The sequence below is a fragment of the Chinchilla lanigera genome, unplaced genomic scaffold (assembly GCF_000276665.1).
Source record: "Chinchilla lanigera isolate Chin_1 unplaced genomic scaffold, ChiLan1.0 scaffold00071, whole genome shotgun sequence".
Lineage (NCBI taxonomy): Eukaryota > Metazoa > Chordata > Mammalia > Rodentia > Chinchillidae > Chinchilla > Chinchilla lanigera.
In genome coordinates this window covers 7404693-7430381 of record NW_004955472.1, presented here as the reverse complement: position 1 = coordinate 7430381, position 25689 = coordinate 7404693, and the positions used below count along the sequence as shown (strand labels likewise).

The 25689-nt window shown below is 46.5% G+C and overlaps 1 protein-coding gene across 1 annotated transcript in view; it reads right to left on the bottom strand.

Moving 5' to 3' along the window:
- Mob3b (MOB kinase activator 3B) overlaps positions 1 to 25689 on the bottom strand; it is a 154571-nt gene that overhangs the window by 105437 nt on the left and 23445 nt on the right. Inside the window, exon 2 of the mRNA XM_013523024.1 lies at positions 3294 to 3909. Within this exon, the coding sequence (XP_013378478.1) occupies positions 3294 to 3711 (418 nt within the window). The 5' untranslated portion in view covers positions 3712 to 3909. The remainder of the gene's footprint in view (positions 1 to 3293; positions 3910 to 25689) is intronic.

Here is a 25689-nt window from a genome sequence, read left to right as displayed (position 1 = left end):
AAAAGAGGACAAATAGCCAACAGGTATATGAATGGATAAAGAAAATGTTATGTATATATCACTCAATATATGATATATACATAACAAAGTGGTACATACAGTATATCCAAGGAATGAATGAACAAAGAAAATGTGGCCTATACCCAGTGGAGTACTATTCAGCCTCTAAAAGGGAGGAAATACTGATACTTATGGGTAGACCTGGAGAACATTATGTGACATGAAAAAAGCCAGGCACAAAAAAACAAGCCTTATATGATCTCATTTGTATGTGGAACCTAAAATAGTTGAATTCATAAAAGCAGAGAAGAATGGGAGTAACCAGGGGGCTAGGCGGGCAGCATGTGAGATACTGGTCAAAGGATACAAATTTCGGTTAGGGAGGCGGAATGAGTTCTAGAGCTCAATTATGCAACGTAGTGACTACAGAAAGTCTTACTCGGGGCCTTGTCTCAGTCCAGGAAGTTTATATGTATAATCCCATGGAAAAGTTGAATTCCTATAAGTTAATTCCAATCTACCACTTCCAGAGGAACCCATGGTGAGAGTAAAGATGCTAGGGCATATCTGCAGTTGTGGGGAGCCAAGGAGGTCCTACATCCAGCTAGTACGATGGCTACCCTAAACCAAGGTCTCTACCCAAGGCTGAACCAAGGTTTACTAATTGGTGAAGAGGAGAGTGGCTTGGGGATGAGTGACCATGAGGGTGGCAGGAAGTACAGCACTCACTGCTGCTGTGAGTGCCATGAGCCGGGCTAGGTAGGAGGGCTGAAATCATCTCTGCAATATGCAGAGGGAAGGACATGCGGAAAGAGGAATCTGCATCACACGATTCAAGGCAGTAGCTGATGTTCTGGAGTTGGTGATTCAGTTCTGATATGCACTCTTTTATAACCTGGGAAGTCCTAGCCTCTTATCTCGAGGCTCAATCCCAGCCAGCAGCGTGGAGCACGGCTCTCCCTCCTGGCTCACATGCTTCTGGGGAGCTACGGGGTGGGGCAACAGTGACCTGTCACCTTGCTTCAGGGACTACATGTCAACCCCTCAGCTAGCCTGATTTGCACTGCTTAAAGCCAACTGGGGGATAAAGACGAAACTGAGCCAGCTCTGCACATATCAACACAAGGAAATAGGGCCAGGTGTAATCAAAATGCAGACAATTGCTCTTCTTTCAAGGAGAGTTGTCCAGGTATCCTCCACGGTGACTATACCGTAGTTGTTTTTTTTTAAGTGCAGTTCCTTAGATCATACCTTAGATTTTAATTTTGTAGTTAAAGGAAAGGATTGAAGAAATTACATTTTGAATAGAAAGCTCAAGTGATTTTGATATATTCAGAAGTCTGACAGCTCTGATTTATATAGCATAACTTTTCCCAAAAGATGTTACTGGTGTTTCAGTTGGAAGAATACCAAAAAGGTTCCACGTCAAATCAGGACACACTATGCACTAATGTATTTGTTTCTTGGAAATTCATAGTGCATATTGACATATGTCAAATCCTGTGGTAAAGTTAGTTTCACTCAGCAACTCCCAAATGTACTTCTCCATCGGGAGGAAAATCCCATTACGGTTTCTTAGAATACAGACTACAAGTGTGATGTGGAACATAGAGGGGGCAGAGCTGAGAGTGAGGACTCAGTTGTCTGTGTTGTCCTCCCCACCCGCCATGCTGAATGCCTTCAGGACGCGTCTAGAAAGCGGAGTCAACTACCTGGGGGCCACGAAGGCATCCACTGATTTCCTCCAAGCAAAGTCTGAAACCAGCTATGATGCCGCTTCCCAAGCAGGCTGCCAGCAGCTGCATCGCTCTGGGCTGACACATGTACCCTGTGCTGAGACTCTTGGTTAGCAAAGCTCTGTGGTAATCACAGCTGCCAGAGAGCAGGAGCGGCCAGAGTTCAGGGCACCCAGGAGCAGACACAGGAAAGCAAGACAGGAGGCCTCCTCGCCCACGTTTGTTTATCTTTATTACTATCACACGCTCTACTCAGCGCTCTGGCAGTTTCTTGGAAAACTGCTGGAAAAGAAAAATTCCACTCAGCACCAGAAGCCGTGTCTGACAGTCCACGGAAGTGCATAGGGACAAGAGCCTGAGGAGTTCCTGCCCTTCCAAGGTGCTGTGCGCAGGGGAGTGTTTGAACCTGCCTTTTTCCTCCTCTGTCCTCCTTCATCCCCCGCCTCTTTCCTGTCCTCCAGCACAGGAGAAAGGAAGACCTGGACCAGCCACAGCAATACCAGGATCCTGATAAACTCGTGTGCTGAATACTTCAAGATGGACCATACTGCAACGATCAGTTTAGACACTTTATTTTCCTGGTATAAACATAAGTACTTCCTTATGTCCCCTTCTCAGTGTTCCATGCCACATGACACCCCTCAGCCAGGGGTGATTTCAAGTGTGTTTCAAATGTACCTTTTCACCCCCCAGCCATCTCAGAGCTATTTAAGAATGCTTTCTAATGCACATTATTTATTCAATCATTCCAGAGATGTTTCCTGAGTCCTCTGCAGGGTCCGAGGCACTGCGCTAGGCACTAGAGACTACAGAAGCAAGAGACTACTCGCTCCTACGGAGCTGCAGTCATAAAGCAGTGAGTTCCCACTTCAGCCCATCAGTGCATGGGAAATCCAATGGCCAGAAGCATCAGGAATGTGAGGGCTGGAGGTTTGGTCCTTCTCCTGGAGTTTTATAGCCTATAGCTGAGAGCAAACAGAAACATTTGCATTTCAAGTGTGCCAATAGGTCTAGCAGCTACGCAAGGGTCAGAGTTAACAGTACAGTCTGGGACTGACAACCTATGATGAACAGAGGAAGGAGAATGCTAGGATTTTTATTTCTCCCAGGTGTGAACTCCTGTTTATCTGCCCCCAAACAAATCCACATATTCTCACACTGAGTTTCTTAATCCTGAAAGAGAAATGCTGCCAGACATCCCACGTTATGAGTCAACATCATTAGTCAGTTAGCCAAAAAATAAAAATCTTACCAGGATAACTGGATGGGATTGGAGTTTAGTCCTAAGAAAGCCAACAGACTAAGCCTAACCCTTCTCTAGTGTTCCCCAGCATGTAATACATGTATCACTGGGGTCACAAGTTAATTCTTTTCATTTCAATTCAGTTTTACATGAGGAGACAGAAACTGCACGAGTAGGACGGATGGGCTGTAGGGAACCACTGACACGGGAGCTTCCAGCAGTCATAGCCAGCTCTGGAAGGATCACTTCTGCAAACTTTCAGAGAGCGAGGGTGTGGATGGCAAAACAACCTGAGACATTGGCCATGGACTTACCCACACATGTCGGAAATATTTCCTCATTATTGATCTGGACTTCAATCCAGTCCATGAGAAGGTTCATGTACTGGGGAGCCGGCAGCGCCGTCGGTTTCTTATACTTGAGGTCATCCTGCCACCGATACTCATACTTGGGGCCCCCTGACATCACAGGGCAGGTCCGCTCGGTGCAGAACTCACAGATGGTGCCGTAGATGAGGTTGATCCGATTGAAGAAGTCCACCACGTGCACCGCCACCCAGTCATTCTGGTCCTCCCCACTGGGCAGCTGGACGGCAGCCTTCAGGTCCACGCCCGAGTTGAGGGATGCCTGAGCCCGTTTGTGCAGCTCAAACCTCTGTGTGCCAGGTTCGAATTTCCTCTTGGGCCGAAAGGTCTTGTCCTTGTTGAACACCTGCTTCAGGGCTATGGACATGGTCTCCTCCTTCTCTTCCTTTCTTTTGCAGGAAGCAAAAAGGCACTTGGAACTTCTCAGCGAGAGATCACAGCCCAACAGGGTTTTCCACTGCCAGCCCTCAGGCCCCAGTCTTGCGGCCTGCAGCTTTCACTCTCTCTTAAATACGCCCCTCCACCTTCCTCCCGAGTGACTTCCAAGGGAACTTCATGTTCTTCCCTAAAGGCAGAAGAGAAAAGGGAATCTGTGAGTGTCCAGTTCACACTGAAGAAACGATAACGGCCGAGGCCTGATTTCCCCCGTGTTCCCGGCTGTGTCACCCCCGTCCAGGCGTGTGAATGTGGAGGTCCAGCCCTCGCCCTGTGACTCTGCACTGGCGATGCGGGCCTCATGAGCGTCTAAAGGAGAATGGGCATCACACTGTTCCTTCATGGCCTTTGTCCGATCTCTGCCGGCTCCTCTGTACGATCATAAACTCAGAGGGCCGCTCCCAGGTGGGACGGGTAAGTAGATTGGTCAGTGACTCAATTCGATCCCCCAGCCCACATATACTCCTTATTAGTGCTCCCCACTCCCTCTGCTCGGTAAGCACAGAGCCACTACCCGTTTTCCCAGGGAGAAGGGCTGGCTATTACCCCAAGCCAGGCAGTAAGAAAATCTCTCCTGGGAATTTGGAAGCAGGGCAGGTTTTGTTGGCCATGATCCACGACAGGTGATGTAAACTGGGACTGGCTGAACCCTGTCGTATGGACCTTGTGTAGTGTAAAGAGAATGTCGGTCTGCAGAGCTGAAAAGGGAAGGAAGGGAGGAGCAGGGGGAGGGGAAAGGGAGGCAGTAGCGTTGGGAGCTCCTGACACACAGAACTGAGAGAAGAGACCGAGCGGGCTCAGAAAGAACACAGGACAGAGTGAGACAGACAACGAGAAGGGAAAACTGGCGTCTTTATTTCCAGTAATCGTCCAGGAAGCAGTTCCAGTTCCTGAGCTGAAGCTCAGCTGTGTTTCCTACCTTTCCGATCCGCTTGCTTTCCCTGAATTAGTCACACCCTTCATTTTATTTGCGCTAACTGGACTGCATTCCGTGTCTACTCCAAAATGCCCAACTATGACAACTTGTATCACCTCTACCGTGTGCTATTATTGTATCCTTAACATTATACTTTAGATGGCACTTTGAAACAGAGCTGTCCAATGGAACTTTCTGTGATAATGCAAAAGTTCTATATATATTTGTGCAATATGGTAGCCACCAGCTATACATTCCTGCTAAGCATGTGGAAGGTAAATGGTGTTACTGAGGAACTGGATTTTACATTTTATTTTGTTCTAATTAATTTAAATAATCACACATGGCTAGTGGCTACCATATTGGAGACTAAAGCTTCAAAATCTTTGATGTTCTCCATTATTTCACTGGATCCTCACAAAAATCTAGCGATGTCTATAGTTTAATAGTAGATTAATAGTTAATTAATAATAATTAATAATAGATGCATGCCAGGCATCTCTCCCTGGATCTCCAGGAGATAAAATGGCTTGCCTAACGAGGCCCCACAGCTAACAGCGGGCACAAAACAGACTGAAATCTACTTTGTAGATCCCTGGTAAATGCTCATGTCACATGGTCTTATGTACCTTTTTTTGTTTTTGGTACCCGGAATCAAACTCAGGACCTTGTGCTTGCCAGGCAGGCGCTTGTGTCGCTGAGCTATATCCCCAGGCCCTGCATATTTTTAAAAAATGGAGCCTTTCCACCTGTTTTCCCCACTGCCTTTCATGAAGTTCTCTTTATCCAGAGCTGTATGCCTCTTACCTTTTACACCTATATCCCCAAAGACTGCCAGTGGCTAAGGCGAAGGCCGGGCTGTGGTCACGACACAGAGAAGAGATGACCAACACACTCACAGGGCAGACTCTAACAAAGTGCGCCACAGGTGAGGTGAGATCCAGAAAAGCCCACCGTGGAACCTGCTGGGAAGAATGTGGAGCACAGTCCCACCGAACGGCTTCATTCCTACCTGGCAAGAGTTCTGCCATCCCATCCTCAAACATGGCTTTGCGGTGCATTTGCTCTTGAATCATTAAAGCAAAAAGCTATTCCTACGATATCTCGGTTCTTACCATCAGACCCTGCTCCTAGTTCAGTGCTGCGGACCATGCCCAGTGCCTCTGCTTCCTTCCCTGCCTGCTCAGCCCCTCCCTCTTCACCCTCTCTCTCCCTAACAGCTTTCCACTGAAATGCCTTATCTGGGAGACGGTTCTGTATCCTCCCACTCTCGGGGCACTGAGCATGCATCCCAGCCTCACAAGGACCGTCAGGCAGACAAGCAGGTCACAGGACTTTCTGCCCGAGGCTGTGTAAATCGTACACCAGGTACTCTGAACTATCACCTGCAAGTATATCACGCAAAAACTGCAAACCCTAGGGAAAGAATGGACAGTCCCTTTTTAAAAAAAATACCTAAGGGCCAAGTTGTCTTAAGAAAACCGAGAGCCTTAAATGGCATTTCCAAAGTAAAGGTGTGAGCTAGACACTGTGATGACAGAGAAAGGATGGTGAGCACATTTTCTCAAGACAGGTAATACTCCTTCTGTACCTCCGATGCGTGACTGCCAACATTAAAGCAGTAACAGCCCGGCAGCTGCCTCCCCGTGCCTTGAGCAAAGCGATTTGTTGTTCTGTCACTGTGATAATGATCGATTTCCATGATCCTCAGAGCAGTCTTCTTGACCACCTTATGTGACCCTTGGTACCACTAATTCTGCCATTTCCCTGTGTCCACTTGCATGGACACTTCACCTGTGCCAGGCTTTCAAAACCAGGCATGCCTGGCACCTCAGATGGCAACACGTGAATGATGCCGAAGGAGCACAGTGAACCCTAGAATCCTGGAGTGACTGGTACTCAGACATTGAAAGAAATATGAGTCTTGTTTGAAATTTGTGGACTTGTTTTCAGAGATGTTTAAAATACTAAACTTCAAGGTGTCAGGCTCTTGCACTGGATGAGCATTTACCAAAAACCTTAACCCGTGTGAAAATCACCCTTTCATGTTGCCCCCGCTGAGCAGGTTCCCAAGGGAGAAAGCACCTTTGGAGGCCTCAGTGCTTTAATCCGCTGCTCTTGGTCACCACTTATTAAACTCTGTGACGCACAGACCCCAGCATTTCTCGCCCTCGCCCCTCCTTGTATAGTAGAAGTCAAGGCCATTTTATTTTATATAAAAGAAATTGAGGTTCAACTCGTTGAAATAATTTGCCAAAAATCAGTTAGCAGATGGTAAAGACTAAACCTCGAACCCACATCTCCCTGCCACTATAACACACATGATGTCTTCCCCATAAAGCTGTTTTTAAATCCTGCAAATATCCTCTAATGTTTTCAAAGCTCCTACACCTCTGTGCCTCAAGCCCCTCACCACAAAGCTCGAGGGGAAACCAGTGTAGGTGGCATTATCCTCTCCATTTCACAGGCGAGCAAACAGACGCTCTGTAGCGTTTGATACAAACTGTTAATCATTCTGACACGGCTGGACAAGAGGATGCCTCCTCTGGTGAATTTTTTCCTTTCATAACCTACAATGGAGCTCTCTTGAGAAGGAGACTGCTTGGTCAGGTGGGCCCCCGTGTTTAAAGACAATGACAGTCAGGAGGGTGAGAACCGGTATAGCATGCCACTAAGTGACTGAACAAAGAGGCATCCATCTTTGACGAGCGTCAGACGCTGTGTTGGCACAGAGACTTGAAAGAAGTTTGAAATGAACACAGCAACAATAAATCTACCGGCCCTCCTTCCTAACCCCTCCGACCAGTGGGATGCCTGCCCAGAATTTATCTTGTCAGCTAATTACACAGTGGAGTGGTGCTCACATGTTAACGTGGCGCTCTTGTTTAAAATGCAGGAGTTGATTCGCTTGGTTTGGGGTGGCAGCTAAGAGTCTGCATTCCTAACAAGCTCCTGGTGATGCCCAATCTACCAGTCCCCAGATGACACTTCAAGGCCTGATCTAAGTAAGGAAGCCTGTTTAGAAATGCAGACTTGTAGGCTTCCCTGCAGACCTGGTGGATCTAAATCTGAACTTTAACAACGTCTCAGAAGTGCATGCTTAGCGAAGCTCTGGCTGGGAGTCCTGGCTGGCCGAGTAACGGAATGAATGAATAAATTTCCACTTGTTTTGTGGACAGTTTGCTTCATAAACAGTCTTCAGCTGAGCGTGCAGGCGTCCAGGAAAAAGAATGAGGAGAGTGTCCCTGTTTTGAATAAGCCTGCCCTGACAGATGGTGGCACTGACCCAGTCTTTTGATCAGGAACTATTTGGATAGCACAGCACCCAGCACTAGGAGGTCCCCAGTGAATACCTCTTCACAATGCCAGATGGAGAGCGGATGCTGGACTGCAGCCGCACACACAGGATTTTCTGGGGTTGAAGAGAAGGTAGCGCTACAGTGACACAGTGGTTATTCTTCCTTGTCCAGTGTTCAGAAAGAAAAGAACAAATCATAAATTCTGTCCCCTGGGTAGAAATTGTAAGCAAATTCTAGTTATGAGTAGCATCCATTCCAATGCTGGTTCTCAGTACACTTTTTCTTCTTTGAGACAGTAGTCCAGGCCAGCCTCGAACTTGCTGCGATCCTCTTGCCTCACCCTCCTGAGTGCTGGGATTATAAGCGTATGCCACCACACCCGGGCTCGGTAAACATTTGAGGTCAATTGCTCATTCAATCAATAAACATTTACTAAAGACCTTTTATTTGTCAGATACAGGGCTAGCCACCAAGGACACAGAGTTAATTAGACTTGGCCCTGTCTAAGAAGAGTTCACAATCTGATGTCTAGTTTTGAGGTTTGAGGTTTTACTTTTCATGCTACAAAGTTTAATTCACCAGCGTGGATGCTGGTGTGATTCCCTCTGCGAGTTCCTCGGGTTAGAGATGAAAAGGACAATAAGGAGGGAGATCGTTTGAAAGATGGAAATCCAAATAAACAGCATAAAACTGACAGGCGCTCCATGTGTTCTCCATATTTTCTGCTTAATAGATCAATTTTAGCAGTAAAACAAATACTCCATAAAGTATGCAGAGAGGATCTGGCTGAGCTGCAAGGGAATGTTGATGAGGTAACTAAGCAACACTGGCGAGGAAAGTTCTTATTTTCCTTTTCCCATTGATGTCTTCTGCCTCATTAGCTGAAAAAATCAGAGTCCTTGCCAGGGATAAGGAAAAACTGAACAACTCTCCCACTCACTGCAGAGAAATCCATCTTCTCCAGCCACGACCACGGCTAAGAAACCTGAATGGGGCAGCCGACGGGTGAGGGCCCGAGGGGAGGGACTGAGGCTGATCCAGCGGCAGCGGGATGGGGTGGAGGCCCCTCCCGGCACGGCCAGCTGGCAGGACTCCTCCTGGCACGGCCAGCTGGCAGAACCGGTCACCCTAGGAAGGCCAGAAGAGAAAAGCCCCCAAATGTCCCTCAGAAAGGACGAGCAGTGTCGTAGTCCTTGCTGGAAGAGCCGCAAGCACAGAGCTGAGGTCGCTGAATGTTTCCTGAGTAAGTGAAGAACCTTCCCATCCACAGGAAAACCACACAAGTGACACCAAACAGGACCGCGTGCCTTTAGCTGTCCGGGACTCCACCTCGGCCCGTGAGCTTACTGCCAACTCGTGGAGTGCAAGTGTTACTGGTTTGGGGGAATGCTCTGCAGGGACAAGCCTGCCTCCTGAAAGAACAAGACATATCTGTTCATTTTCCTTTCAGGCAACTGCTCCTTCCCTCTGTGCTATCTGAAATTCTAGCCCTTCAGAATCAAAGAAAGACAAGTCGGATTTCTTATCCTCCCAGGACGTTTTTCATTTTACACCTGGAAGAGCCTGTGGAACTTTGCTCCTGCACCCCACATTTTGAGTAATAGTAGATTTAAATTTTGATCTGGGAGAGGTGTGTGTGCGTGGTGTGTTTGTAAATAAAATGAACACCATCTGACTTTCCCAGCTTCTCTTACAAGAGGTAGCGAACGACACCGTTCCACCTGTTCTTGTCACTGTTTTACTGCCACACTCACCAGCCACTACCTTTCTCATAAGACAACCCCAAAATTGCACAATTCCTACCTGAGAACCGCCTGCGCTATTTTTGCTCCAACTAATGCACCTCCTCAACTTGGAGCTGCCATATTCTGGCATCTTGTTAGGTCATTTGTAAGAAATTTTGCTACCTCATTTTAACCTTAAAAGACATGCATGATTTCAGAGTTTCAAAATGTTCATGTTGTGTATCTATAGTTCCATCATGCTGAGAGGCTGAGGCAGGAGGACTGCAAGCTGGAGCCCAGTGTGGGCAACTTAGTGAGACCCTCAAAATAATATGATAAAAAAGTCTTGAGACATCACTCATTGAGGAGCCCAGGGTTAAATCCCCCAGCACCAGAAGTAAAAAATAACTTTTAAAGACCAAAATGCCCATGTTGTTTTTGCATATAGATGACGTCAGAAGGAACAGATACAGCCAGCCATATGTGAGTCTGTCCCATAACTCCATCAGCTCCTAGCTTTTCAACAGCCATTCAAGTTTCAGTCTCACTGTTCCATCTGCCTATTCATTAAGTTAACAGTGCAAACACTGTAGCATTTAAAGTAGAAATAATATCCAAAACTGAAAATGTCACATGCAGCTTCACATGCTCCTGCAGCAGCAGCAGCAGCAGCAGCAGCAGCAGCAGCAGCAGCAGCAGCCATGGATCAAATGCACAGGTTGCTTTTGGCAAAGATTCATCAGGATTTGCCATCTCCCAGACTGAAGAAACAGCATCACTTGGAAGAGGTCACTAAGTGGTGAGGAGGAATAAAAAGGGTGGGTGATAAGGAACAGGTGGGATTTATTTTGTGGGGTTTAATACATCTCATGCAGCCCATACAAGAAAGACAGATGCTTTTAACATGTTTGCTTAAATAAACAGAATAATATTCTCTTAAATAAAAGCCTCCTGGATTCCACGATGGCCTGACCTGCATTCCCAGCAATGAGGAAGATGCAGAGTGTTTGGCCCAATCTTGGATATGGTTGATCCAGTTTTACCACAATTAAAAAAAATAAATAAATGGTAGCTGGGCATAGTGGTGTACATCTGTAATCCTGGCACTTGGAAGGCTGAGTCAGGAGGATCACTGTGAGTTTGAGGTCAGACTCGGCTACATAGTTAGCCAAGGCCAGCCTAAACTGCATTGTGAGACCCTGTCTCAAAAACCCAAATACACAGATAGGTAGACAGATAGATAGATAGATAGATAGACAGACAGATGGGCAGGCAGACAAATAGTAGCCAGACATGGTGGCATATGCCCATAATCCCAGAACTTGGGTGGCTGAGGCAGGAGGAATGTTGCAAGTTCGAGGCCAACATGTGCCACGTAGTGAGTTCGAGATCAGCCTGAACTAATGGCAAACCCCTGTCTCCCCACCTCACAAAAGCAAATTGTAAAGGTAAAATTATTATAAAGATTAGTTGATCAATTTAATTTTTATAAAAGACATTCTAACGATTTATTGGTTTTTTTTTTTTGGTTTTTTTTTTTTTTTGGTTTTTCTCCGGTACCGGGAACCGAACTCACGACCTTGCGCTTGCCAGGCAGGCGCTTTCGCCGCTGAGCTAAATCCCCAGCCCCCGATTTATTGGTTTTTTAAAAAAGAAAAAACACTTCTTCAAGTCAATAAAAACCGCCATTGTGTTTCTAGAGCTTTTGATTGCTAGAAAATGTTCATTTTTATGGTTAAAAAACATACAATTTGGGATCACAATGCCTAGGTCAGGTGAGATTAAAGAGAAATGCAGATAGGGAGAGAACTTTGAGAATGCTAATTTATAGCTGAAATAAGAACTTGAGGCAGGTCAAAATGTATCTTTATGCCTTAAATTACAGATGTATGCCAGCTGGTGTGCTATCATTCAGAACGCTGAGGGGATACTGGGATAAAAGTCATGGTTAATTAGCATTTCGTTCTTTCTCTTTGAGACAGTACGCCAATCACCTCTCAGAAAAGTCTTACTTTAAAGGAAAAATGTTCAAGCTGAAGGAAGTGGGTTCCTATAACTGTCAACAGGCTTATTTACCCTGAGCCATGTAAGTGAATTTGAAACTCAGGGGCTGGAAAATCTCTATGGTTGGCTCTTGGGGAACTTGTGTACAACATCTGGAACCATGCAAGAGATCTTTGAAGGGAAACAGAGAAGCCAAGACAGGCTGAAGACTGGAAATTGGAAAATACAGTTCTAATTTTCAAAAGAGTGCAATTTTAAGCAGGGGGTGGCTAAATTTGACACCAATCACTAGCAAAATTTAAGAGGTAATCAAGCCCGAAGGCCAGGGTTGCTGTGAGAAGTCCAGAAGGGATCTGTGAGACGTTTAGCAGATCAGGTACTAAAAAAAGTGGCTATTACTATCATCATCGTCATCATTTTAATCATGTTGATTAAAGCACACAGCAGCTACTTGATAAAGTGTTTACTGCTATCTCATCTTTGATGTGAGCTTAATAGAAAGATTCTTGAGAAACCAACAGCCACCAGAATCAATCTCAGGATGCTTAAAATTCGGTTCAACCTAATTAGTTAATAGTAACAGTACCAATTGATACTTACTGAGGATTTACTGTTTAATTTCCACAACTCTTTTTATAGATACTTTTACCACCCCTACTTTATGCTTAAGGAAACTGAAAAAGAGTGAGATTAAAACTCTTTTAGGTCGTAGAGCCAGTAAGTAGCCAGGCTGACTCCAAATCTCTTAACATTGCATTTGTGAGGAATTGGATAGTTCAAAAATGAAGACCCAAGGAAATGCTAGGATGTATCTAAGCACATTGGGGAAGGAAATGGCAAACACATACATGCAGCCCTGTGTATTTTGTCATGTGCCACTCTAGAACGGGGTTTTTTTTTTTTTTTTTTGGTTTTTTTTGAAACAGGGCCTTGCTATCCAGGTCAGGCTGGCCTTTAACTCACTTTGTAGCCCAGGCTAGTCTCGAACTTGCAACAATCCTCCAGCTTCAGCCTCCCTAGTGCAGGGATTACAGGTGTGTGCCACCATGCCCGGCTGGCTCCGTCTTTGGACAAAACATCCTTTGCAAAATTCAGTTTTGTCCTCTTTAAAGTTAATGGTACTTCCCGCTCAAGATAACTGAGAGTATTAAAAGAGATATTTCCTGTGAACACACTTCCTCAATGGAAAAGAACTATATGGCCAGCACAGTGAGTGCTAATAGAGGGAACTACAACTTTTAACACCAGGGATGATATGAGTAACAGAAGATGATTTAGCTCAATGCAAATGTGCGCTTTTGAGTAAGAGCAGGGCAGGAGGGGTCCAGGGTGGAGGTGGGAGCCCTAGGCAAGAGGAAAGAAAGAAACCAAATGCTTCCTTCCTGTTTAATTTGGGTGGACCTCTAATTCTTAAGTAAAAAGAAGCACAGTAATGTTAATCTAGTGAACTGATAATGGGTCAGTACCCTTCAACATTTACAACATGTTGAGGGTAATCTTGTGAGGGAGTTCCGGTATATTGGCATGTCATAAAATCTAGGGCATAGGACTTTGGATATTCCAGGGCAAATTACATCCCTCATGCCCTCATACTAATCCCTCAAACATTTTTCAGAATGGAGCATCAAATCTTCTGAGACTGAATTTTAAAATAATCCACATTTAACACAACACTTTGGGTTTTAGGCCTGGCGTGGTCTCTGTATTCTGATGACAGGAGTAACTTTCTAAACTCCTTGCAAAGTTACACCTGGTACCAGACTACAAAGGTCCTACAAGAGGATCAAGATTGTAGCTCTAAAAATTCTCCCCAGATGGCACACGAGTGACAAGTATCTACCCACGGGCTTTGCACACTGTCCAGAGGAACAGGGAGAAAGCAGATAAGCCCGAGATAACTGAAACAAATAATTAATGATGCTATCTGCTCTATGCTCCTGGAGACACCCAAGGAAAAAAGAGGTATGAAATGAAATTAAGTAAATAGATACTCATGAACGCTGCACCTACCGGGAAGACAGAAAAGCTCTACCTTTAGAGCTCCAGAGACTTGGGCTTGAGTCCAAGCTCTCCCTGGCGACTAATTATCTTCCCATGCAACATGGTTAAACGAGGTAATAAGACCAAGAGGACAGTGTGCTCGGGAGGTGAGTGAGGTAAGACAGAAAGACAGATCTCAAGTGTTAAGTTTATTAACTCGGCATAGTGGTACACACCTGTAACCCCAGTACTCTCTGGGGTTGAGACAGGAAGATCACAAGTTCAAGCCGTGACTGGGAGAGCACATATCTCAAAATAAAAACTAAAAAAGGGTGGAGTGTAGTTCAGCTCACAGACCCTGGGTTCAATCCCCAGTCCAAAAAAACGGATTGATTCAATTTCTCATATATCAAATTTCAAGCTTCAAGATCAAAACCATCATCTGGTCTGTTCTTTGACTTTTCCCCCAAAAGACCTGAACACCTAAGCTGCAAAATGAATCAAATCTTGGCATCTGCCTACAGGGTAGCATAATTTCCTGATGCCCGGTTTTTATAAGGAAGGACTTTCTTTATACACACTGGTTGTTTCTCTCCCATTCTACTCGTGCTGTCCCAAGAGAAGAACTAATTCATTTCACTGATAAATCCGAGAAGAATAAACTAGTCATGCTCAGCTCAGCCTCACCTTTCTTCCTCTGAGAAAGGTCTGCCCTCCAGGGAAGCCCCAGCTGCTGCTTCTCCCGTTCTCGGACCCCATGCGTGGAGGAGGCCAGCTTCCTCCAGCGCTGCATGGGAACAGGGGGTAACTTCTGTGGTTCAGAGTTCACAGACCCACTGACTACTGATCTAGGGCTCTGTCCTCCAGTCTGGCTTCGAGAAGAAATGAAATTGACATCTGTTTTTGTAGTTTGGTTGTTTTAATCAATTTCTTCCATGCTATACGGAAGAGTGGGACTACTTGTTTCTTGGTGTCTTCAATACCCAGCCTGAAGCTGTGCTCACCAGGCTGCCCATGCAGAGTCAGCTGACATTTAGCCGGGACTTACAGTCACATCACCTCAAGGAGCTCCCTGTTACGGCATGCCTTACTTACCTGCAGAAGCTCTGCAGGTACACACTAAGAAGTCACAGCCTTCTCAAGAACTTGTTCTCAAGTGAGAGAACCTAGACCCAGGGTATCTTCTCCCAAATACTGACCAGCCGCCAGTGCAGACTGAGGATGCTCAGAACAGAGGGTCCCTCATCCGTAAGTGAGCTCTGGACCTGACGGTCCCACAGTGCTGTACGTGGCGACCTTCCAGGAACACAGTACTGAAAGGGTTCTCCACAAGCGATTTTAAAACTTTCCACCCATCCAGATAAATCTTTTTCCTTGTGCAGCCTCGCTTTCTCTAAACTTCTCTTTGCTTCAACTCCGGTCCCTGGGAAAGGAGGAAGGAGGTAAAGACGAAGACAAAGGAAGGGATGGCTGATCATCCCCAGCCTGTGGCTTCCGTATCCCCACTGCACCCCTCTTTCAGTCACCCGTGAGCTCACATCACACTGTGCTCCTGTGCTCATGTGTCACACCCCACCAGCCCGCGAGGGCAGGGATGGCTCCGGAGACGTCACGGCAGCCCACGCAGCCAGCACAGGAGCACGCACACACTGAAACGCAGGGACCTTTTGTGGTTAAGCTGCTTACCTGCACGCCGCTAATCAAATGCTATGCAGATTATCAGTTCTCTCCCATGGATAAGACTATGCTCCCGTAATCATGATGACACATGGTCTATAAAAGAAACCTTTCAGAAAATGGAGATACTTCACACAAAGGTCCCCAGCACCTACTGGACGTATGGTTTCCTGGGTCAATGTAAGTAACTTGCAAATTTTCATTTTACAGCGTTCCGTGAAAAGTCAGACGCTTTCCCAGCCTTAAAAAAAATGTTTAAAAACCCAAGGTAGATCTTTGCACCGACCTTCTCATTGTGCTGTGAAAAACCTCTATCTTTGTACTCTGTTAAAAAAAAGTTTTAAAAAATAGATCTCAATGGAAAAAATAATAAGGAAGAAAGGAAGTTAATCAGCTTGGGGATTTTTTTCCTAATATAAAGAACATACAGTGCATCGCGTCCTTTAGCGCAAACTCTACTTCTGTGACTGTTGCCCACCCCCGGGCTCTGGCTCATGTGCCCACCCTTGGCCCCCTTGTGCCCCCGCAGTGTGTGACCAACACAACCCACGACACGGTGCTCCTCACGTGCTGACCCTGCTGCCCACTCTGTGTGCGCGGGGAAAGGCCTAGCGCAAGGTCTTAGCTGGTAAGATCTCACAGCAGGAAGAGCTCTTGAAAAATCACTCCGCTCAACCCCTCAATGTGTTAATAACAGAAACAAACACACAAATGTCCAGAAAAGTGAAGCGAATTTTTATAGGCCCGCGGTAGGACACCCAGACTGGAAGCCCGAAGCAAAGCCACAGCTCTGAAGTCGGCTTGCGGACCTCCGAGACTCGGAAGCACGCCGCAGCTTCGCTCTTCTTCAAAACCGCCCACTTACTTTGCTTTAGGGCAGTGGGTATGTATGTAAGTAGGTGGGCAGAGCGGTATTTTTACACCCCCAGTGGTTTTAAACCAACGTGGCTCCGGGGCTGGGGATTTAGCTCAGCGGCAAAGCGCCTGCCTGGCAAGCGCAAGGTCGTGAGTTCGGTTCCCGGTACCGGAGAAAAACCAAAAAAAAAAAAAAAAAAAAAAACCAACGTGGCTCCCCCTGTCACATGAAGTCTTACACAGAACACCAATTATATAAAAATCCTCTCTGTATGGCTGGAGCAGCGAGAGCCTACCCCTCCCGCAGTTCCTCAAACCCTCTGAGAAGCTGCAAGCTGGCTCTGTCATCAGACAGCTCACCAGACCCGAGATGCCCACCGCGCCTGTCAGTGACTACAACTCTCCTCTGCTTGTGCCCTTCCCTTACCGGTGGTCAGTGACTACAACTCTCCTCTGCTTGTGCCCTTCCCTTACCGGTGGCCCTCCGAGACCCTCCAGCCTCCACGGCCCAGACAGCTGCCACCTCCTCCACCGACCCCTCCTGGCCTTGCTGTTGGGAAGCAGCTCTTGTCTCTTGTCGCTCCAGAGCTCTGAACGTGTAACCCTTCTTTGTACCGAACAGTCCAAACCATCCGCTGACCTCATGCCTCACACTCCGCGTCTGCCTGTCCATAACCAGGGCCCACACATCCGTGAGCCCTACGGCCGTCACAGCAGGTCTGCACACAAGCTGCGCCTCGGGTGGAAGTTCAGCCCACCCTCCCCTGCTCTCCTGACACCTCCCAACCCGCCCGTGCCTCTGCGCCCTCTTACTGAGCTCCTTCTGAACCCATGCTCCTCAGCAAATATGTAGGGGTTTGACTCGTGTGACTCGCTGTTCTACCTGCTCCTTTTTCTTTCTTTTTCACTGTTCTCCTGCTGACCTCTGAGGACCCCAGCAGAAGATGATGGCAGCTGAATTTTAAAAAAAATACAACCCAGACCACCCCAAACCAAGCTTTCCCTAGGGGCCCTCTAAAGTGTGGGGAGCATGTTTAAAACATAGGCTCCTAGATCTCACGGTTCAGCTTAGTATATATTGATGCAGGTACACTAATGTTTTTCAGTTTTGTTTTTTATCTTTTTGAGACAGGGTCTTGCTACACAGTTCAGGCTAGCCTTGAGCTCACTTTGTAGCCCAGGCTGGTCGGAAAGCAGAATTAGCACCAACCCTCCTGCCTCAGCCTCCCAAATGCTGGGATTATAGGCATGCACCACCAAGCCTGGCTACATACAGTAATGTTTAAGAACTCTCCAAGCCAGGGATTCTGATGCACATGTCCTGGCATATTCAGGGGTCCCTGGGCCGAGAGCCATTCACCCAGGGGAATGGGCAACACAGAAATGTGATCATTTGAAGAGCAGGATTTCCAGCATTAAGAATGACAGAAAAAGCCCCTGGAGAGGCTGGGACGTAGCTCAGAGGTACAGCACCTGCCTGGCAAGTGCAAAGTGCTGAGTTTGATTCTCATATAAGGAAAGGAAAAAGGAAATGAGCCTGGGGAGAAGGAGGACTAACTCGAACCACACCGGGATGGGGTGAGACCCTTCCCCTGACTGGCACGGCCGCTTCACTGCCCACCCCACACAGAGGCTGGCTCAGTTGGTTCCGGGCCGGGTGGACTGGCTAGTGGCTCTGAGTGTGCATCAGACTGCCAGGGTTTGAGTCCCACGTTGCCCATGTTCATAGCTGCCAGGATTCGAGCTTACTCTATCACATCACTAAACTTTACTTTCCTCTTCTATAAAATGAAAATAATAAAATTATCTCCTGATGTTAAGAGAGTTCAATGACCTTATCCAATAAAGAGCATCTGACATAGCACTGGGCACAAGGTGGGTATGTAGCAATGAGCATTAGCTTTGATCCTCAGCATTAATATAATGGTTTCTTGAACTTATGTATGTGTTCCCCATTGTCAGAGAGTTCCGTATCCTTCCCTTTCTCACTAAACACTCCTGACGGATTACACCTCGAAGGACTGTGGACGCCATCAGACAAGGCTGCAGAGAGAAGAGCTGAGCAGCAGGTCTGGCCATGGCGGGTTCTCAGTAATCGCCAGTGATTATAGAAGAGGGTGACCCACCTTGACCCATCCAGACCCATCCGGGGAGGGAGGAGCAGCAGAGTTGTTCCCCGTCCTGGACAAACACACTGGCCGCTCCCTCCAAACACCCGCAGAGCAGCTTTCACCAGGGCAGGGGTCAGGGTTGGAACGTGGCCTCAGGGACCATGCGAGCAGCTGGCCAGAACCCTTGTGTTGACCAGACACTTACGCCCATTATCTTTATGTTGGGAATTCAAGCTCTCTCACTACAGCAACAGAAAAACTCATCCTGAGACGAGCGGTGCCTTTTTAGTACCAAACATCTCAATTCTGATTTTCTTATGTAACCACAATGTGCAAATGAGCCAAAAACAAAATGTTAAAAATAGAAGGAACCAAAAATCAAAGAGAAAAACGCAAAGTTTCTCAACCAACTTGCAGGAGGAAAAGGTCGCCTCTCCAAAGTATGATTTCAGGGTGCTTCTTCATGTGTTTAAGGGAATTGTTCTTCCTGTTTCTTCCTTGGGTGGTTTTGCTTCTTTCATACTGTTTTTGATGACAGGTGAGAGTGCCCCCACTCTGCTTAAAAACAGTTAAAGCTATAGGAGGGGAAAATATGCCCTCGGAAGTGTCTTAAGGCTTCAGGACATTCTGTAGGGGAAGCGTCTGCTCAGGCAAAGCCACGGACAAAAATGGGGGCTCCAGGCGCAGGGCCGAGCCAAGCCTGCAGCAAGGGCGCCCTTTATTATTGCTCCAAGCACAGTCCAGAATGCCACATCCACTGATGCCCTTTTCCTTTACGATTCTGCCTTCCTCAGTGTGTTGTGATGAGTTTGTTTCTGTTAGAGAGCTTCTCTGCTCTACGAAGAGGAAAGACAGAAGCACACAGTCACTAATCCTAGGAAAAGAGCATCTGCCTAGGAAAAGATCAGAACAGGTGTTTGTTAGTAGCTCCTACTCTATTCTCTTTAAACTGTAGTTTATTCTTTAAAACAAAACAAAGCAGTACTCTAAATTTAAGCAGTGTTTGATTTTATGTAAGTGCCAGATGACTCAAATTCGTTTTGGAAAAATGTGGTATAGGATCCTATAACAGCTGATAAATATAAACATTTTTTCCACCTACTTCAGGCCAAAAAAATAAAATTCACAGGCCACATATAGGGGAAGACTGAAAAAAATACAAAGTTCTACAGACACATAAAACTGTCCTATACAAAAGCATCTAAAAGCAATTTTAATACTCTCAAATGGAGATCTTTACATAACTCACAAGGTACAAATCATTTGCCAACATTTACATCTTAAATTCCAGATAGTCATTCCAAGATTCTAGAGATTTTAAGCGATTATACAATGAACTGGTCCTTCTTTGCTCCCCTCTAATTTGCCCTAACCTGAACAGCTTCTAGAAAAAGACAAAAACTGACAGAGCAGGGTAGTATGGCCAAGGAGCCCTGATTTATTTCAGCTTGGAACGGCCTCTACAATGGAGCCTCATTTCTGCAGGGAGTGCAGTCCACACAAATGAGCTTACCGTCCTGAATAAAGGACACGTTTTTCTCATCTAGCAGAGTAATCTTGTGAAATGTGAGTACAACCTGCCCGGGCGTCTGAGGAAGGCCAGAGCGGGGAGGCTGGGGTCATGCTGGGACACGAAGCAGTCGCTCCGCCTTTGAGGAGCCCTGTTCCCAGAGCACCTGGCTTGCAGGAGAGCAGGGATGTGAAGGAGGTAGGGTCCTGGCTGGCAAAGTGTCCGATCAGGGGCAGCTTTCCAAGCCAGGGTCACAGGGGAGGGCGATCTGCTGCCCTGAGGGCCAGCGTTTTAACTAACACATGTGAAAAAGACCACATGGCCCTTGAAGCGAGTACCCAGGGACCTGGAGTCAGAATGCAGAGGCAGGACGTGGGGGCCTCCCAGCTCATCTCCACCCAAAGCCCAGACACACAGGGGGTGCGGGTCGCCCGCCCCGACCTCATCCCAGCTCCTCTCCAACCTGCCAACCTTGCTCACAACAATGGGGAAGAAGGCACTCTAGAACTCCGAAGAAGCTGCCAAGATAGTTTACGCTTTCAACTAGGGCACCTAAGCTAACAGCAGCACACTGGTGTGGACTAAATGGCTGTGCTCCCCCCGGCACTCAGTTTATATACTGAAATCCTACGCCCCAGTGTGGTAGTGTGTGCAGAAGGGGCCTTTGGGTAGCAATGAGGTCGTAAGGGCTCCACCTTCGTTGGTGTGTTAGCTCCCTTCCGAAAGGTACGCTGGCGGGCTCTCTTGCCTTTAAGGGGTCCCAGACTAGAACGCAACCGTGTTGGCAACCTGATCTTAGATTTGCAAACCAGAAATGTGCGGAATAAGCTTCTGCTGTTTCTAAGCCACTCAGTTCAATAGTACTGTGTTACAGCAGTCTGAGCCAAGACACCTGAGAGCCAACTGCTTCATTTCTACAACAGTTTAGGTTTAGAATGCCGCCAATTTTATAAAGACGTCTCAAACTGTGTGCAGAGGAGATAAAATTATTCTTATAATAATCTACATTTCCTTCAACGTATCTTAATCAACATAAAAGATCCTTTTATGTAAGGGAGTTTTCTGCCTAGTGAGGAAATAGACGTATGCCCCATAATTCCATGTCCTACCAGAAGCTTCTGAGCTCTGAGCAATCAGAAGAAATGATTCACATGGACTTTCCTTAGATATCATGGGCTCAGGTTGACGCCCTACACCAGCTAGATTTTTTTTTTTAATCTTTCTAATCAAGTCCAGCTGAACAAACCTGACCCAAGCCAGGAAGCAAATAAAGACAGTGACATTTTTTAATGATACCACACAGGGCATCATAACCTAGCACAGCACCGTGACGGCAGGGATGGCATGTACCTGCTGGTTAGAACCTTTGTACCAACTCTGTTATCAAACAGCTACTTCCTGTGCTGAGAAGTTTGTGATGGGACTGGGAAAAAGGAAATGAGGAAGGAAAGAAAAATTCATGACAAAATCTGCACAGGCTCTTCAAGGATCTACAACCTTTCCTTCTCAGATATTACTAAACAGGTTCATCAAAATAAAGTTTGGAATCTGAGTGAGGCTTTTGAAAAGGAATCTGGTATTATATAGCAAATCTTAACATACACATTCCTTTTCCCTTACAAAATTGAGGGAAATTTAATAATCAATCAAACTACTGTGGCAGATAAATTTCTAAAATGAAACCCAAAGACAACTGCCTGCTGTTACCCGTGGCCTTATATAACCCTTTCCTCTCGAGCGAGGGCTGGGCCTAAAGACTTAGCTCTAGTGAAGAAATACAGCAAAAGGGAGAAGGAACACTTCTGAGATTAGGTTATGAAAGACTGACTTCCACCTTGCTCAAATACGCCCTCACTTGCTTCTTTGATGAAGGGATCCTCCATGTTGCGAGCTTTCCTACTGAGAGGCCCACACCGCAAGAAACTGAAAATGGCTTCCATTCAGTGACCAGTGAGAAGCGAAGGGCCTCAGGCCAACAGCCCATAGCTGAATCCTACCAACAACCAGCGAGACAGCTCCGAAGCAGCCCTGCCCAGTGGAGCCTTGGGATGACCGCTGCTTCAGCGTGTGAGAGATCCCGTGGGTCAGGATCTCGGCAACTTTGAAATAATTAATAGATGTTAGTTATAGCTGGTTGGGTAGGTATTTTGTTACACAGCAGCAGATAAACAATATGGCTATGTAAGCATTATTATGTACCGTCACACATGAAAAGAGAAACAACCCAAAGGTCTCACTTAGAAGGTATATTTCAAAGTGCTATGAGGTCAGTACATCTATATGATGTAGAAGAAGTCCATGGAGATGAAAAAGCAAGTTGCAAAACAACACGTGACTTGTAAAACACGGCAGACATCTCTAGTTCTAGCCCTGTAAACTCCAGACAAGCTCTTCAGCCCGAGCTCCTATCTTAGAAAACAGAAATTCCAGTTGTCCTGTCGCTCAGCCCCAGTATTTGTACCTTGACTCTCCTCTCCCTCACACTGCTCTTCTAATCCTTCTGTAAGTTATTTAATTAATTACTTTATTTAGTACTGGGGGTGACCCCAGGGCCTTTGCATTGAGCTACTCTGCTAGCCCTATTTTATTTTTATTTTTTTAGTGTTATCTTTTAGCACCGAGCTACATTGCTAGCCCTTTTGTATTTTTGGTTTTTGTGTTAATTTTTAAATTGAAATTTTAAAATTGAAATTAAATCATTTAATTGTCTGGACTGGGCTCAAAAACGGAATCCTCCAGCCTCAGCCTTGTGGTGTGCTGAGATCTCACACGTGTGCCACCATCCTCAGCTGTCTAGTTTAGCTTTAAACTGCTGGCACACCCACCCTTCTCACCACCTTCGCAGCAGCTACTCAGCCACAAACCACTCTTTCCTTATAGCTGCCATGGACCTGCCTGGTTACCCTGCTTGCGCTGTTTTCCCCCTATAATCTACTTCCACACAGTAGCCAGAGGAATATTTTCAATGAATACGTGAAGTCAGGAGCAGTGGCAAAGGCCTATACTCAGCACTCTGGGAGGCTGAGGCAGGTGGATTGCAATTTTGAGCCCAACCTGGGCAATTTAGTAACTTAGTGAGAGCCTAGCTCAGAATAAAAACTAAGTTAAAAAATTCAAAAAGACTTGTGATGTAGCTCAGGGTCAATGCCCTATGTTCAGCCCCAGTAGCAAAAAAACTGGTGTGAGGACGATTGTGTGTGTGTGTGTGTATGTGTAAAATCAGTCCACTGCCCTCTCCAAACCTGGTGAAGGTTTCCTATCATACTCAGAATAAAAACCAATCCTACATCGGTTCACAGAGCCATGACCCGCAGACCCGGTCCCTGGACACCTCTCTTCCCGCTGTCACCCTGCCCTCAACTGCACGCTGCGTCCACACTGGTCTTAGCATTTCTCCAGCACACCAAGTCTAAGGCCACTTCAGCGCGGCATTAGTTTGCTGGAGCTACCGTAACAGAGTACAGAAAACTGGGTGGCTTAAAAATAGAACGATGTTGTCTCACCTGGAGGCCAGAGATCTGAAATCATACTTCCTCCGAAGGTGCCGGGGAAGGGTCTGGCCCCTGCTTCTCTCCTGCTTCACCAGGTTTTCTGCTGATCTTCACTCTGCCTTGTCTTGGAGACTCATCTTCCCATATCCGCCTTGCATTTAAACACACGCCTAACTTCCACCTTTTATGAAGTCAGCAGTCATTCTGGATTAGGGGCCTAGCCTACTCCAGGATGACCATTTTTAATGAATACTCCCAGAAGGACTCTGTCTCCAAAGAAGGTCACATTCAGGGATAACTGTGATTAGGACTTTAGCCCATGGATTTCTTTTTTCTTTTTTCCTTCTTTCTTTTTCTATTTGTTTTTCTTTTTTTTTTCTTGAGACAGGGTCTTGCTATGTCACTCAGGCTGGCCTCACCTCAGGCAATCCTCCTGGCTCAGCCTCCCCAATGCTGGGATTATTGGCGCGCACCAACAGAACCTATAAATTTCTGGCAGGGAAAACAATTCAAGCCAGGAAAAAGAGCCTCTGAAATTTCTGTTCACTCTTCTAAAAACAGACACTCTTTTACCCTGCCAGGAGAATGTGCCGATGGACGCCCTGTTTACAAGGAACACAATTGCCCAGGAGTTGCAAGATGTGATCAAAATATCCAGGAACTTTAAACAAGAAAAAGGTATCAGAGTAGAGACACACGGCATTCATCCCCCTCAAGATCCTCGCCTTCACTCCAAACACTTATGCCAGGTTCTTGCCGCTCTGTCAAGCAGTTCTGGGAGTCCTCCTTTGTGTCTTTAAGAGGTGTGATAAAAAAATCAGTGAGTGCTCCTGCCACTGCCCACCATCCGACTCATAAAAAGCACGGTGTGTCCTCAGGTCTGGTGGTGTGAGGCTGCTGGCTCTTCCCCACCGTCCAAAGGGGAGCGAAGGATAAATGTCTGAATCTATTCAGGACATCAAGGTAGCCGTGACAGTGTAACTAAAGATGCCTGTGGACGAAGACTTCCAGAACGGCTTCAGAGAGTGGCAAGAACGATGGGATGAGTGTTCACGATGAGGGCGGTGATGTGAGGGGTACTAAAGGCAGTGTGTCTTTCACTGTAGTCATTTTTAAAAATTTAAACATTCACTGCATATTTCAATCACACTTCATATAGGTGTTGTGTTTGAAATTCTTCTCTGCATTTGTGCTGAAGCCATGCTTCCCACAGGCTATCCTAGTCAGTGCCTGAGCACGGCAGGTACCCGGCGAACCCGTTCCTGAGAGACGGAAACACCTGACAGGTGGCTTCAGTTCAAAGACGCCCCAACAGCTTGGACTCCCCAACTCTCAGAACGACCCAGCACTCTAGATGCTTCCAGGCAATTCCGCCCTCCTTGTCACTGGACTCAGACTTAACAATCTGACGAGCCTCCCAGGGGTCCTCAGCTGCCTCCCCCTTCTCCGCCGCAGTCAGGCAGAGCACTCAGAAGGACCCTGTGCTTGGTGGAATTCTCTGCTAGAGCCATCTTGAAATTCTTAGTATGTGAAATTGTAATAAGAGACTACATTTTCATTCTGCATTGGTTACTAGTCTTATTGACAGAAATTGCCTTAATAAATCTCTTGCATAGGGGCTGGGGATTTAGCTCAGTGGCACAGTGCCTGCCTGGCAAGCCAACGTCGTGAGTTCAATTCCCGGCACCGGAAAAAAAAAAAAAATCTCTTGCATAGCAAGTCCTGTCCAGTGTCTGCTTCTTGGAGTATCCAAAGTGACAGCCCAGAAATCAACACGACTCTTCATCACTTCACGGAGCTCCTGATCAAAGGTCCTTTGCCATCTTGAAGAAAGCACACTCATCCCAGCCGGACCTTCTCTTTCCCATTATCCTGCCTGAAGTTTCTTTGCTCCACCTGATTTTTATTTATTGTTTGTCTTGTCTTTAACTTGAGAATGGCAGCAATACAGGGGCAGAGACTTCATATGCTTCGTGTTGTGCCCTAGCATCTACACAGCAAAGGCAGGAACATGCGCGGCAGTCAGTGCACGGGGTGCAGGCGTTAATTCACAAAGAAATGCATGGCAGACTGAATTCACTCAATCACTCTTTGTTTAAACGTATGTAACATAAAACAGTGCGTCCATCATGAGAATGTAGCTCACGGACTTATAAAACTCAACCATTCTTTGTAATACGGGCCAGAAATAAAGAATCTACAGCCAGTGACATAGGCATAAAAGCAAATGTGGCAACCACCCGAAGTGCAGTAAAATGGGGACAACTGTTTCGGGGCCTAGACTGGGATTTTCACGCCCAGAGTAGCACAGGGGGTGTGGCGTAGGCCTGTGCAAGGTGAGAT